This window comes from Carassius auratus, chromosome 46, assembly GCF_003368295.1.
Source record: "Carassius auratus strain Wakin chromosome 46, ASM336829v1, whole genome shotgun sequence".
In the NCBI taxonomy this organism is placed as follows: Eukaryota; Metazoa; Chordata; class Actinopteri; order Cypriniformes; family Cyprinidae; genus Carassius; species Carassius auratus.
The window spans coordinates 3,048,287-3,063,121 of NC_039288.1; the positions used below are offsets into that span (position 1 = coordinate 3,048,287).

A 14,835-nucleotide genomic window follows, 5' to 3' on the forward strand; every position below is an offset into this window, starting at 1 on the left:
AACTGTTCAGCTTCCAGGAATTGTGTACAGGTCCTTGCAACATGGGGCCGTGCATTATCATGCTGCAACATGAGGTGATGGTTATGGATGAATGGCACAACAATGAGCCTCAGGATCTCATCATGGTATCTCTGTGCATTCAAAATGTCATCAATAAAATGCACCTGTGTTTGTAGTCCAGCATCAGCAAACTGCTCACCCACACGATGCCATACACGCTGTCTGCCATCTGCCATCTGCCCTGTACAATGAAAACCGTGAGTCATCCACATCTCCAAAGTGCCAGATGTCATCAAATGTGAGCATTTGCCCACTCAAGTCGGTTATGTCGATGAACTACAGTCAGTTCAAGACTAGGATAAGTACGATGAGCATGCAGATGAGCTTCCCTGAGATGGTTTCTGACAGTTTGTGCAGAAAATAATTGGTAATGCAAACCAATTGTTGCAGCAGCTGTCTGGCAGGCTGGTCTCAGATGATCTTGGAGGTGAAGATGCTGGATGTGGAGGTCCTGGGCTGGTGTGGTTACACGTGGTTTGTGGTTGTGAGGCTGGTTGGATGTTCTGCCAAAATCTCTGAAATGCCTTTGGAGACGGCTTATGGTAGAGAAATGAACATTCAATTCATGGTCAACATCTCTGGTGGACATTCCTGCAGTCAGAATGCCAATTGCATGCTCCCTCAAAACTTGTGACATCTGTTGCATTGTGCCGTGTGATAAAACTTCACATTTTAGAGTGGCCTTTTATTGTGGCTTGCCTAAGGCACAAAAAGAAAAGTGTTGCCTGTATAAATTTGTTCAGTGTAGTTACGTATTTGAAGTTTAGCAAAAATGTAAGTACATGTAGAGCATTTGTTTTTGAACCTGTGTTGCTTATTTATGCCTTTACTGAAGATTTTTTGAAATCCCTATTAAGAAATGAATAAGAACCAAAGATGGTGAAAAAATAGGCAGCAGCTATTATGCTCATGTGCAGTATTACATTTTACCTTTGTTTTTTTTTTAACTTTCCACCATTGCTTAAAAGTTTCACCTAATCGAAGCCTTCAAAGAGTTTACCATATCTCTCCTTTTCTATCACACAAAACTTTAATGGCTAAAAACAGTGTTTCCCGTCCATGTTGCTGAACACACATGAACACTAAACTAAACTAAAGCTCTGTGATCTTACATGGCTCCCTGTTTTATACCAAATCAGGTTCATTTGTGTCCACATGGGTGAAGTACTACTGCATCTATCACCGAGAGCCCAAACGCATGACCATGATGCTGTTTGATCAGAAGTCTGGAGGCAAAAATGTAAGTAGTTCTTTTTTCTCTTTCTTTGTCACATGCAATCCCTCTCGTGCCCTTTCACTCAACAGTATGTGTAGCCTTTGGATTGGAGAGTGGATGCTGGCACAGGCCACAAGTTTGTTCCCCATGTTGACAAGACTCTGATCTTGGCACGAGAAGCTGCGTATCGCATCGTTGAGCGGGCTCCAGTGTCGGCACCTGGCTCTGTGCCCGGCTCACTCTACACTGCCACACACGCAGGGTCAAAAGCACGACTCTCGCACCAGGGACTGCATTTGGCCTGATTACATTCCAACCACACACTACCACCCCGCTGCTAAACACACAAACCTGCCAATCGCAAGAGAAATGCAATCAGAAAACGTGCTTTATTGCGATTTATAGATTGAATACAGAGTTATATTGTTTCCTGGTGTGCATGGTTTTTGTTGTTGCTAACATATTTACAAGGAAATGCTGTTGGAACAAAAACCTTTCGATTTAATGTAGGTAAATTTCCGACTTAAAAATATTTTGATTCTTGAGTTTGACTTCGAACGGTTTCACAGCAAAATGCAAATCTGTAACTCTTCATTCAAGTGAAGGGCTTCACACGGCATTTGCTAAAACCAGCAGTGGATACTTACTTGCTGGCAACCCGCCAAAATAAAAGCTTTCTGATTTTAGGTTTGAAAATGTTGAAAACTCATATAACCCTAACCCTGTTCTGTTCTTCTTTCAACCCAATGTTTATGTATTGCATCTTGGGCATGTCAGTTACAACAGTCATTCAGCTCATCCTTCAGATGGTTAAAATGAACGTTTACAGTAAATAGACTTATATTGGAGGGTTAGCAGGCGAACGGTCCAGAGGGATTACAAGCAGGATTTACAAACTCATATTGTTAAATACACTGTGGAAACCAATCGTCAGATAACAAATTGACTGCCTTTACACTAATCTTCAACATATTTTCATTAGTGAGCTATATAAGCTGATCAGCCAGAATATTAAAACCACTGACAGGTGAAGTGAATAACACTGGGTCACACTTTAGCTTGGGAACCAATTCTCAGTAATAGTGAGGTAGTTGTAAAATCTACATAGGTATGGGGCAGGATTAAGGGATCTAAAATATGGTCATGCAGAATAAATCATTCATATGTGCTTTATACGTACTAATAAACAGCCAGTATGCTAGTAATATGCATGCTAATACACTAGTTAATAGTCAGAATTGGTCCCTTAACCAAAGTGTTACCATCAGTCCTTGAATTTCATGTTTTGGAAGCAGGAAAATGGTCAAACAAAAAGATCTGACCTCTGGGACAAACGGTGATGGCTAAATGACTGGGTGCATCTCCAAAACGCCAAGTCTAGCCCATGTGGTCCAATCACACAGACGAGCAAACTGCTGAAAAACGTAATTCTGTCCATGATTGAAGGATGTCCAAACACACAGTGCAAAACAGTTTGCTGTGCATGGGGTTGCGTCGCCACAGAGTGCCCATGATGACCCTCTGTCCACTGCCGAAAGCCCCTACAATGGGCCCGTGAGCAATAGAACTGGACCACTGGATGCCTGGTCTGATGAATCACATTTTGCTTTAGATGAGGTGGATGAGGTGTGTGTGTGTGTGTGTGTGTGTGTGTGCATCGTTTAACTTGGAAAGAGATGGCAGCAGGAATCAGGATGCACATGTGAAGTAACACAAAGGATGTGGCATGTATGAATATGCACCGAAGTGTAATACTTCGGGTATTAATACCTGAATACCTAAATGCTTTTATAACTGAAAACATGCATTTCCAAATGGTATACCTACTGTGTACATGCAGTCTTGCAGATTTATTGTAGACTAGACCACAGAGTCCCATTTGTCAGTTTTAGTTTCATGTGAGTGCAGGCACCCTTGTTTCATTCTGTAAGTGTACACAGTTTGTTTAGTACCCAGTCCTCGGGCATACGCAATATGCTGTCACCTTTTCTGAAATGTGAAGAGAGTAAAAAAAATTAAAATGAGAGAAGTGACTCTGCAGAGTGGAGTGATAGAAACGATTATACTGTTAGTGAAGAGGACACTGAAGAACAGAACTCTGGTAATGTACTCCAGAGACATGCGTGTAATGTGTTGCTAGTCGCCAAAGGAGTTGTGAAGTGTTGGAATAAAAATAGCTGACTGCATTTGAACACCCATTCCATGGCCACACTTGCAAGAAGATAGGAAGTAACCTGACACATTATTATTTATTTATATAATCATTTATGTGATGACAGTGTAGTTGGTAAATATAGAACGTCTGGTCACATTTTCCAGTCGGCCGTCCAGGCTCAGATAAAAATCAAATAAGCAAAACACTGAAAACTGTTGGGCCTATAGGAAACCATGTTTCTCTTTTCAGGGGGATGAGGAAAGCTTTACGCTCAAATCTTGCACCAGAAGGAAATCAGACTCCATCGAGAAGCGGTTCTGTTTCGACATTGAAGCTGTGGACCGGTGAGTTGCATTCCTGCCACCAGATGGCACTTTGGTCCACGTAACATTCAGCGGGAGACACACTTCCTGGCTGCTGCTCAGGAAATGGGGTGGAGATTTGAACTAGGTCTGTCAGGCATGAAGAGAGAGAGTACAGCTTCGGCCTGTCAGAACTGTTGCAGTGGCTAGGAGGAGAGAGATAAAGTGGCCATCTTATGGGATGTAGGCAGAGGAAGGGAGCCGATTACTTTACACTTAATCTATAGGGCAAAAAATGATGTAAGACCTAATGACATAATGCTGGGCAAATTACATATATATATATCTGTCAGTATTTTAGCCTTGCTTCCCAGCAAAAATGTATAACATAATAAGATTTAGCTCCAGAGAATATATCTCGAATTTCTTTCAACACTTAGATTAGATTTTAAGCATCAACCTTACAAAATTCTGTAAAATTTTCATTTAAAAATATATATTATTTGAATCAAGCATGTGCATTGTTGTTCAAAAGTTTACCAAGACTGTGTTTATTAAAAAAGTGATAGAAAAGACATTTATAATATATATATATATATATATATATATATATATATATATATATATATATATATATATAAATTCTATTTCAAATGAATGTGTCAAATAAATAGACTGGGTTTTCATCAAAGAATACAAAAAAATTAATAAAGAAAATTAAGATTTATAATAATAAGAACCAGTACTCATAACCGAGCATAAATAATGACTGATAATAAGCACAAAATCAGCTTATTATAAGAATTTCTGAAGGATCATGTGCCACTAAAGTCTTATTTAATGGCTGCTGAGCATTCAGATTTGCATTACATGAATAAAATAAATTTGAAATATTAATATAACATATTGAAACAAAACCTTTATTTAAAAGGATGAAATAAAAAAGTAATATTAAATTTTAATAATATTTCAAAATATTACTGTTTACTGTATTTTGGAGCAAACAAATGCAGCCAAAACATTAAAAAGTCTGAATTATTCAACACTTTTGGCCAGTGGTGTATAATTTCAGCTAGTTTTAATTTATGTAGTTTAAGTTGTCAAAATAAATGTATGTTTCTTAGTTTTTTTGTTGTTGTTTTGTTTATTTATTTATTTATGTATTTTTTTACTTGGAGAAAAAAAAATATCCTACTTTTAAACACCTGATAGAAAGCAAATCTCCATGTGGTTCTAAATCCTACCTATCAAAATTCTGCTTTATTAACATTAAGCTGGATTTTCAGAAAATATGTCTCAGTGTAAAGGGTCACATTGAGATTCAGATGTTTTAAAAAATATTTATACAAAATAAGAAAAGAATCACATTTAGACAAAATAGTAATTAAGAATAGGGTGATGCTATGCAGCGTCTATAGCTGTGAGTCAATTCAAACTTTGGCTTTTTAGTGAGTGACAATTTCAGACATTGCATGCACATGAATGTGTATAATACATCAATGCCTTTGTGGCTTATGATGCTTTATGATTCAGTGCCGATGTGTCATGATGAAGTTATCTAGTTAATTATTCACAAATGTATTTTACACAAAACATGTTGCAATTTTGCAATAGCCTCCTGCTTTTGCCCTCCACGGCAGCAGTGCACCACCACACTGTAAATCTATCAGGCTTTCCTGTGCACAAACTCAATTAAACATCCCCAGGTTTATTACCATAACTCTTCCTGACCTGGCATGGCCTAACCTTCAGTTGTCACGCAAGTGAATGGTGTGTGAGTGTGTGTACTCCTGATTTACTGATAGAGCTGCCATACAAACACACAGCACCAAAAACTGGCTCTTACATTGTTATATGCTAAATCAATCGAATTGGTAAATCTATCGGACTGAATGTCCATACTGTCATTTTGCAAGTCATGAAATCCTATCAATTTGTTGAAATAGCATCATCAGTATCTGGTTTATCTATATTTGTAACCAAGGGTAATGACTTATGTGTGTTTCTTCAACTATGAATGCATTTGCTATTGTGGATTTAATAAATAGCATGCTATTAACGTTGTTTCTAAATGATTAAATTGCATGCCATTTAGTTTAAAGAGTTCATCAGTAGAACTTAATTGCTATTAATTTAAACCAAGTTAAAATTTATAATCAAAGTACTTTAGATCTTCTTTAATGTTCAACACATCAAAATAAGTGTACTTCTTTAAAACATGACAATATATTATTAAAACACAATCATTTGAATGGTTCTTTAAATTAAAACTTTTACATTGACATTATTACTTTTAAAAATGAACTCTTCAAGTGCATTTTAAGTCCAAGACACATTTTATTAGTATCAATATTATTGTATTATTCGCAAGTACAGTTTTTTAACCATACTATTTTTTTAAGTCCACTACAAGTGAAAATTTAATACAATTAAGGGTGGCTTTGTAGATGTTATAAAAATAAATTGTTCTAGAACCCAAAGGCTCTATAGTTTATTTATCTACTAAGAGTGTCCGACTGGAAGTATACATGCATCACAGGAGATTTTTGTGTGTGTGTGCATGTGTGTGTTGTTGACTGTACCGCTGTGTACGCTTGCGCCTGGACGTGTGTGCATGTTTCAGGCAAGGCGTGATCACCATGCAGGCGCTGTCAGAGGAAGACCGCAGACTCTGGATGGAAGCCATGGACGGAAGAGAACCGGTACTTTATCGGAGCAATCAAATCTGATATCAATTGACATAAGAGAGTTTGCATGCTTGGCACTGCTGTGCATCAGATAAACTGTGTTCTCATTTTGAATGCATATTCATCAGACTTTTCGCGTCTCATAAATATGCATGTTGAGGCATTTAGCTTGTGTTCTTTTTGCATATGAATTCAGATATAGTGGATTAGTTGAGTGTTGGATTCATAATAGAATTTGTAATGTATTGTAGGATGATTTAGGCTCTGTTCCTTAATCTAGTGAGCTGCCTCGCTAGCATACCACCTACATAGGCTGTTACTTTCGTGGGCAGCATGGGACCTCATCAGTTACTGATGAAGCACTTTTTAGGCAACGATTCAAATTATTCAAATGATTCAATTTTGCTTATCACAAAAATGTATTTGAATATTTCCTATTAATATTATGTGGTTTTGATTAAATAACTAGTTAAATTATGTTACTGTAAATGGTGCAGTTCTTCTGAAACCCTCCACCTCCCCCAGCTCCACCAGTCTAGATCTGCTATCTGATTTATGTACTTTATGTCTATTCATGAAGCAGCTGCTTATCTTACACATACAGCAGCATTCTTAAACTATTCTGAAGGTTGTCATAATTATAGATAGATAGATATCAATAAAAATGCTGCCTATGTACGTAGGCAGCTCACTAGGTTTTAGAATGATAAATGTCTCTTTCAGTGTGATGAAGCCTGTTTTCAAAAGCTTTTAGCCAGCAGATTATGCATGTAAAATAGGACAAATGAGGCAGTGGTGTTATATGCTGTGATGGCTTCTCAGCTGGTACCACTAAATTGTACTTGTTATGCAGATTTTCTTTTCTTCCAAAGCTGCTCTGTATTAACAGCCACACACTTGACCAAAATGTCTTGTCTCGCAGGTATACACCCTGAATCGTGACAGCCAGAATGAAGCTAGTAAGTATGGTGCTATTTCAGTCTTCTACATCTTTAAATCATAATTCATTTGAATCACAGAATCATACACACTTATCATGCTGGTTCATGAACACTTTTTTTTTTTTTTTTTGTATTACTGCTTGTTTTACCATGGTGGTGTATTGATGTTTTTGTTTTCCTCTCCCAACTAACTTTTATTTAAGTGGCACAATTAGATGTCATTGGCTTCAACGTTGTCAAAAAATTCATCTATGCCATAGAAACCAGAGGTATGCCTCATGTTGTTTTTTAGAAAAAAAGGTCTGATGGTGACCAGCATATGAGTATGTGTGAGTCTGTGTTTTTTTTTCTCTTATCAGGTATTGATGAACAGGGTCTATACAGGATTGTCGGTGTCAACTCCAGAGTGCAGAAACTACTCAGCCTGGTCATGGGTGAGAATCAGCACCCTGCTGCTGCTTATTTTGTTTTAATTAAACCAGGAGATTTAAATGAAATGAATGTCAGCCATAAATGTCACATATACCATTTCTCATATACCATTTGGAAGTTTTTAATCAAGTTTTAATTAAGTAACATGCAATTAGGTGTCTGAAAACATTACATTCAATTTCGCACTTAAGTATATTATTTTTAAGTATATCATTTCCAGAATTAGAACTCTTTTTTTTTAATGGTATGCTAAAATATGTTCCCTTTCAGTCGGTCACCCTCGACGTCACGTCATTGACAGACGAATTGGGATCTCGCTTCGACAGACCAATCTACTTCGAGTGTAAATGAAACAAGCCAATGCACACTGGCATGCAATTATTGCATCCAGCTGCTGCTGGTCACAGCGTGAGCATAAAAGGGCAGCAGGTGCAATGCATACCAGCTTTTCGTTTCAGAGCCGACTGACAACATCGTTTTTCTCCATCTAATTCTCCTCAGTGAGCTTCGAGTTCAATGCGAGTTAAATCTTGAAAGCTTCTGGTGGCGGGTGATGGTCACGATTGCTGCCTCGCGTATCTGGGCATTAAACACACTGAGGTGGCATTGGTGGATGAGTCATGTTCTCATTGCTGGAAGATGATCATTTCGGAGCTAAGGGCCAGGATCCATTTCCTTGAAAGAAAAAAAGGCCCTTGCCACGATCTAGTGCTTGTCCAGGCTGCTGCCAGGCGAGGGCTTTTTCCAGCAGTAGCACGGGTGGTTTGCTGGGGTTGAGCACAGGGACCTGGTGCTCCTGCACCTCAGCCTGTTGGGTCTTCGGGTCGACTGGGAAAAGAACAAACTCTTCCCAACCCAGAGAATCTCTTTTCTCCACCATATTACTGACGAGCTGTTTTGAGCTATGCTCCCAGGCGTCTCCATCCATCGAACAGTCCAGCAGATTTGTAGATGTTTCAGAGCCTCTCAGGTAGACCTGTTTGCCTCTCCAGAGACATCTCACTGTCAGTTGTTCTACATGATCTACACTCTGGCACCCAGTGTCGAGACCTCTGGAAAAAACTTCATGTCTGGTCCCTGAATGGGACTCTGAGGTTCTTGGTGACCTACCCCAAGAGGTAGTGGACACCAACACTTCGGCAAGAGCACAGTCTAAGAGACACGCTTACGCCTTGAATGGAACCTGTTCGTCGAGGGGTGTTCTTCTAGGAGTGTTGTATCCTCCTGGGTGCTGACTCATGGCACCTTGCTGACCTCACCTAACTGAGATATTTGTAGAGCTGCGGTTTGGGCGACCCCTAACACGTTCGCTAGATTCTATAGCCTTCATGTGGAGCCGTTATCCTCCTGTGTTCTCACCTCAAATCGGTACTGTGGTACTGAGAGCCGCGGTTAGTGTCTGCTTCTTAAAATTACTCCAGAGTGTCCGACCTTATTTGAGCGCCTCCATCCCCTTCAGCAGCCATACTTGGTTGAACGCCTGGTGCCAGGCCTTCACTTGAGGAATCCTCGAGAACCGGTAAAAAGCTGGGTTCCATATGTGAGACCTAAGTGGATCCCATATGTGTAAAGTCCACTGTATATCCTCAGTGTTCTTAGTGGAACGGGTACATTTTACCAGTGTAATCCAATCTCACGGAGTGGGTAGTTCTATGAAAATGGTGAGTGATTTTCTTGTTGTGAGCCCCGGCCCAAAAAAGGGCACAGGTGGCTTGCACAGGGCACTGGAAGGGGCAGCATCCATTGTGCTTTGGCAGAAGATCCCAGTTCGTCGGTCACCGACGTGATGTCGAGAGTGACCAACTGACAGGGAGCATCACGGTTACATATGTAACCCTCGTTTCCTGAAGGAAGCAATGGAGACGCCACGTCCCGTCGTCATGGCTGCTGTACCGCTGCTGAGCGGCCCGGTCACCCGCTCAGCTCCTCAGCGAAAACAAGGTATGCATTGCAGCGGCTGCCTTTTTATGTGATATATCCAGCTGCAGCTGGATGCAATAATTGCATGCCAATGTGTATTGGCTCATTTAGTTTACACTTAAAGTAGATTGGTCTCTCGAAGCGAGATCCCAGTTTGTATGTCACCGAAGTGACGTCTCCATTCACTCCTTCAGGGAATTAGGGTTACATACGTAACCGCAACGTTATTTATGAATGATGGTTACTCCATATTTCATTTAATTAAAAATGATTTTAACCTTTTTGTTTAATTTAAGCCATTACATTTTAACTTTTTTGGGAAATAATATAAAAGCTATTTAAAACCACATGGAACCAGCATTTGAAGAAAAAAAAGAAAGTACATTTCTAAGAAAATTACACCTTTTTAACATTTTTAACAATTGTCCCTGGAAACATTTTGTTTTGCAGTTTTTTTTTTAATTGCAGTGTGAGCGCTCTAGTTGTCACAGTGTCACATTCATTATCAAAGACAGCTTTGTTGATTTATAGTGGACTGTATTTAGGTTTGTTGCATTACTCCCATGCAGTGAAGACAGATATATTGATTATTATGTGAGTGACCTAGTTTTTCATGATGCATTTTTTTGGTGGTGTTGAATCGTTTGCATGGTAGACACATTGTTAGATTTCTTTTTAAATTAATTTAGTTCAATAAAAATTATATTAATCTGTCAGTGTTGAATGCATTTCACTTTTTTGTCACACGCCAAAATGTATGTGAGTGCCTCTCCTATATTACAATATTTTTTACTGTACTTTCAAAGCACATCTGCCTCCATTAATATCATACAGATTATTTGAAGTATTATGTTTGAGTATAAAGCTTCACTTAGCAAGGAACCATTATTATCAGCACACAACCCTCTTTACATGCAAAAAGTGATAGGAATGCCGTCATACCCTGCAGTGAAAACAGGATGAATAGACTTTGATGTTGTGTTACTCACCAGATCACTGGTATTTATCTGCCTGATAATGACTATGACTATGAATATACTTTTGCTTTAGGAAATTGTTTGAATTTTTTATGCTTATTAACTGTTGCCAGCATGCATTCAGTGTGTATAGAAAATAATCACCCCCTTTTAAAATAAAGTCTTTGTTTTATCCAGCTGTATTTACTCGGTTTCAACTTATAACATCCAAGTGAAGGAATTAACATCAACACTTCACATCAACAAAACTGAAAGAAAAAAAACAAAAACTGGATAAAAGAGCCAGGAGGAAACTGGTCAGAGAGGTGACCAAGAGACCTACAGCAACTCTGAAGCATGCCATTGTGTGCACGTGACAACACAACAATATCACAAATTCTCCACAAATGTGACTTGTATGGGAGGTTTGCAAGAAAAAAGCCACTCCTCAAGGCCACATACAGTCACAACTTAGCTTTGCCAAAACGCACCTTAAAGATTCTGAAGCAGATGAGAATGAAATGTTATTATTTGGCCTCAACACCAAACAATATGTCTGTCGTAAAACAAATACAGCTCAGCATCCAAATATAAGCATTCCTCCAGTAAAGTAAAGCATTGGTAATATCCTGTTATGGGGGTGTTTCTCTGCAGCAGGGACTGGAGCACTTGGATGGGGCAAAATAATGTCAAATTCTTGAGGAAAATCTGCTGTCCTCTGCCAGAAAGTTGTCAGTGGGAAGAAAGTTTACCTTCCAAAGAACACAACAAAATGGAGCACACAGTGATTGAAGGAGAAAAAGGTGAACGTCTTTGAATGGCCTATAGTCAGAGCCCAGACTTAAACCTAATTGAAAATCTGTGGAATGACTTGAAGACTGCAGTCCACAAATCTGTTTGACATCAATATTAACTGAACTTGAAGGAAATATTCTGCAGTTCTGCAAATATTGTCTAGATGTGCAAAGTTAGTAGTGACATATCAAAACAGAGTAAAGGCTATAATAAAATCAACAAGTAGTTCAACTAAATACAGACATAAGGGGGTGATCCTTTTTCCAACTCAGTGATTTGTTAATTTTTTTCTGATATGTTGGTGTTATGACATGCAAGAAAAAATTTAGAAATCGTCCGCAAAATTTACTAATTCTTTCTTTCGATTTATAATTTGTGTACATGATTTAGAAAATCGAGGGAACTAATTAGTAACTCATGTGGACAATTTATAAATTGAGGGAACAAAATAGTAAATATTGCATACCATTTAGCCTACTTTATTTCCTGCATGCCACGTGCGAGGCTTCGTAGTATCTTTTACTTGGATGTTATAAGTTGCACTGTGTAAATACAGCTGGATAAAATAAAAAAACTGTGTCCATCTTTATATCATGCTGCAAAGCAACAAAATGTGATTGTTTTTATTTGGGGTGATTATTTTCTATACAAACTGTTTGCTTGCACATACTGCCAGTGTGCAGAGTTGGTAATTCCAAAGGTTGAACAGAGGTCACTGGTAAATTAAATCTTCCTTCTAACAATGGGGTCTATAATCCTCCTCTAGACCCCAAAACCTGTGCAGATGTGGAGCTGAATAGCACAGAATGGGAGATCAAGACCATCACCAGTGCAATAAAGCACTACCTCAGGTACCAACCCACCACTGAACATATGACCACATGACATCACCCAGGCTATACTACACAAAATTTGTTTTACCTGTCTTGATTTGACTGGCTCCCACAGTCTCAAAAGTTACCTTGACTGCTAAGGTATCAGCTCTATAATTGCTTAGACTCAGTGCTATTAATTAAGGCGTACAGTATTTAGAAACCATGTAAAACATATTGGTAACTGCTGTAACAATGATAAAATACACTCAGAACACTTGCATAGTGAACAGTTGGGACCCTTCGCACAGATGAGTCAACAAGCTAGCAGTGTGCTAAGCTTGTGAATGCTTGAATCTGACTGGCTGACAAACATTCTAACATATGTGCAATTATATTAAGCGAAACATGGCTAAAGTTGTTCCAGATCTTGACCACTTTGCATGTCCAGATCACTTCACCAAATAATTTCAATTATTTCAAAGGTCCTTATAGCCTACAACAGCCAAAGAACCAAAACCCACAACAACACTGACCAAGCAAATAAATATAGTAAACAACAGGTTTTTGCCCCAAAATTTGTTTTATTATTTATGGAATACATACTGTGTTGCTCCCGTGTTCTCTCCCTTACAAAAGTGCACACAAACAGTACACATTCTCAAACACATGGAAACATACACATGCACAGAAACGGGTTGTCAGCACTGATCTGACGATTTTATCAGTAAAATAGTTTATCAACTTGCAGTTTTGCTATTAGTAGAGACGCAGCTGCCTGACACTGTTTGGAGATGCACAGGCAATTCACACATACTTACTTTCTCTCTCTCTCGAGTTTTTCAAGAAGTGCTTGAGAGGTTTTTGACACCGAAGGACACGCACAACTTCAGCGTCATGTTCCTAGGTGAGGAGCACGCTCCAATCTTGTTTGCCTCTCTTCTCAAAGGCCAGTTCCCCCATTATATCCAAGGCACTGCGGAAGCTGGGGATCGCAGGTCGAGCGGAGTCATCCTCTTTGAAGATTTCTGCCTTGCCATCCGTAGCGCTTGAGACCACCTCCCATTTGAATGGCAGGGCGTATGTGACAGCGGGTTAGGTTGATGGTTACACACCATGGCAGTGTTACAAGCCTATCAGGCTGAATTGCTGAAGGATTTGGATAAGGGCAGAGACCGTTGAGGACTTGCGCCATTCCACCAAGTAAACTGTTGCTGCCATTGGTCTCTCAGTGGTGGCTATGGTGACTACGGATCTGTGGATCTTTTGGCCATCAGGAAAAAGAAAAGGACTATCTTCTCGATACTCTGCTTTTGCCTACTGGACTTTTTTTGGCACTTTCATCGAGTTGTTTGTGGATAGGTTCAAAGAGCCAAAAGCGCAATCAGCTGCTTTCAGGAAGTTCATTCCTCAGAGCTCCAAATAGTCCTCTAGTGGGGGGTGATCTGTCTAGAGCTGAAGCTCATAGACAAGATCAAAAGTCTTGTGTCACTAACCGTGCTCCTCTTTCTAGGAGTTCGCAGTGGAAAGCTAACGCTAACAAAGGGAATAATGATCTCAGGGAAATCCTAAATAAGAGATGCAGTGATCGCCGGCATCCCGTGGCTGGGACTCCTTGATCATTTTCTTCCCTTCCTCCCCTTTCCCCCATCTAGTGTTATGGCCACTGTGTACATCAGGCTCTGACTCTGGACTAATGATGGCTTATGTGTTCGCCCTGAGAACATCATTTACTGATGGTCCGGATCTCCTTCATGTGAGCTTATGGTCAATAACACAGTGCCTTTGCTAGCCTACTGTGGGACTGACTCTGATTGGGGACCTCCTAGTTTAGCCACCTGAGAATAGTTATATTCTTGCCATTGTTATAGCAGGACGGGCTTACTTGAATACAGCTGTCTGAGGCTGGCTGTGTCCTTACTTGCAGTTGCGGTGAGCCCTTTCCTGGAAACATCAGACCCCCGTCAGACCCCTTCTGTTAGCTCCTTCCTAGGTACATAACTATCTGAGGATAGCTGTGCCTGCTCAGGGTTTTTAAGTAGTGGACTCCTCAAGCCCTTGCCTAGACAGCGCTATCTTTCCCGCTAGGGTTGTAAGTAGATAGCCAACTCGCTGTGGGCTAAGCAGCTTTTTTAGAGGACGCAGCATGAGTTCTCTAGAGGGAAATGTTTTACATGTAACCATGGTTCCCCGTAAATTCTTTGGCCTGCTTGTTTATGTCTCCTTCAGACAATTAAGTTGGTGATGTATTCAGTAGGTGCCCTTTTATACATCCGGGCACCCGCCAATGACTTCACAGGCCACGTGGACCTATAGGATTGGTGTTAGTTCACACGTGCTTCAGACTCCAGTCATGCTGGCAGCATTCCCCAGCATTGTCCTTTAGAGGACACAGCGTCACATTCCTGTTTCGTTACATTTCTCCTCCGTGCTCCAATTCAGTAATCACTCCGCTCTGGGTTCATAATTTCCTGCTCCTCGCTCCACTGATCAGAAACAATGCTCTGCCTTCACTCTATGACGACATTTGTGGCTAAAGTATTTCAGAAGCTCCACTGA

The 14,835-nt window shown here is 39.8% G+C and overlaps 1 protein-coding gene across 3 annotated transcripts in view; it reads left to right on the top strand.

The window, feature by feature from the left end:
- The window catches only part of LOC113063864 (rho GTPase-activating protein 26-like), an 81,713-nt gene that overhangs the window by 43,388 nt on the left and 23,490 nt on the right, over nucleotides 1–14,835 (top strand). For all 3 annotated transcript variants that reach the window (XM_026234261.1, XM_026234262.1, XM_026234263.1), the window contains exons 9-15: nucleotides 1,200–1,300; nucleotides 3,681–3,775; nucleotides 6,357–6,435; nucleotides 7,343–7,379; nucleotides 7,565–7,630; nucleotides 7,721–7,795; nucleotides 12,231–12,315. In XM_026234261.1, the coding sequence (XP_026090046.1) occupies nucleotides 1,200–1,300; nucleotides 3,681–3,775; nucleotides 6,357–6,435; nucleotides 7,343–7,379; nucleotides 7,565–7,630; nucleotides 7,721–7,795; nucleotides 12,231–12,315 (538 nt within the window). The remainder of the gene's footprint in view (nucleotides 1–1,199; nucleotides 1,301–3,680; nucleotides 3,776–6,356; nucleotides 6,436–7,342; nucleotides 7,380–7,564; nucleotides 7,631–7,720; nucleotides 7,796–12,230; nucleotides 12,316–14,835) is intronic.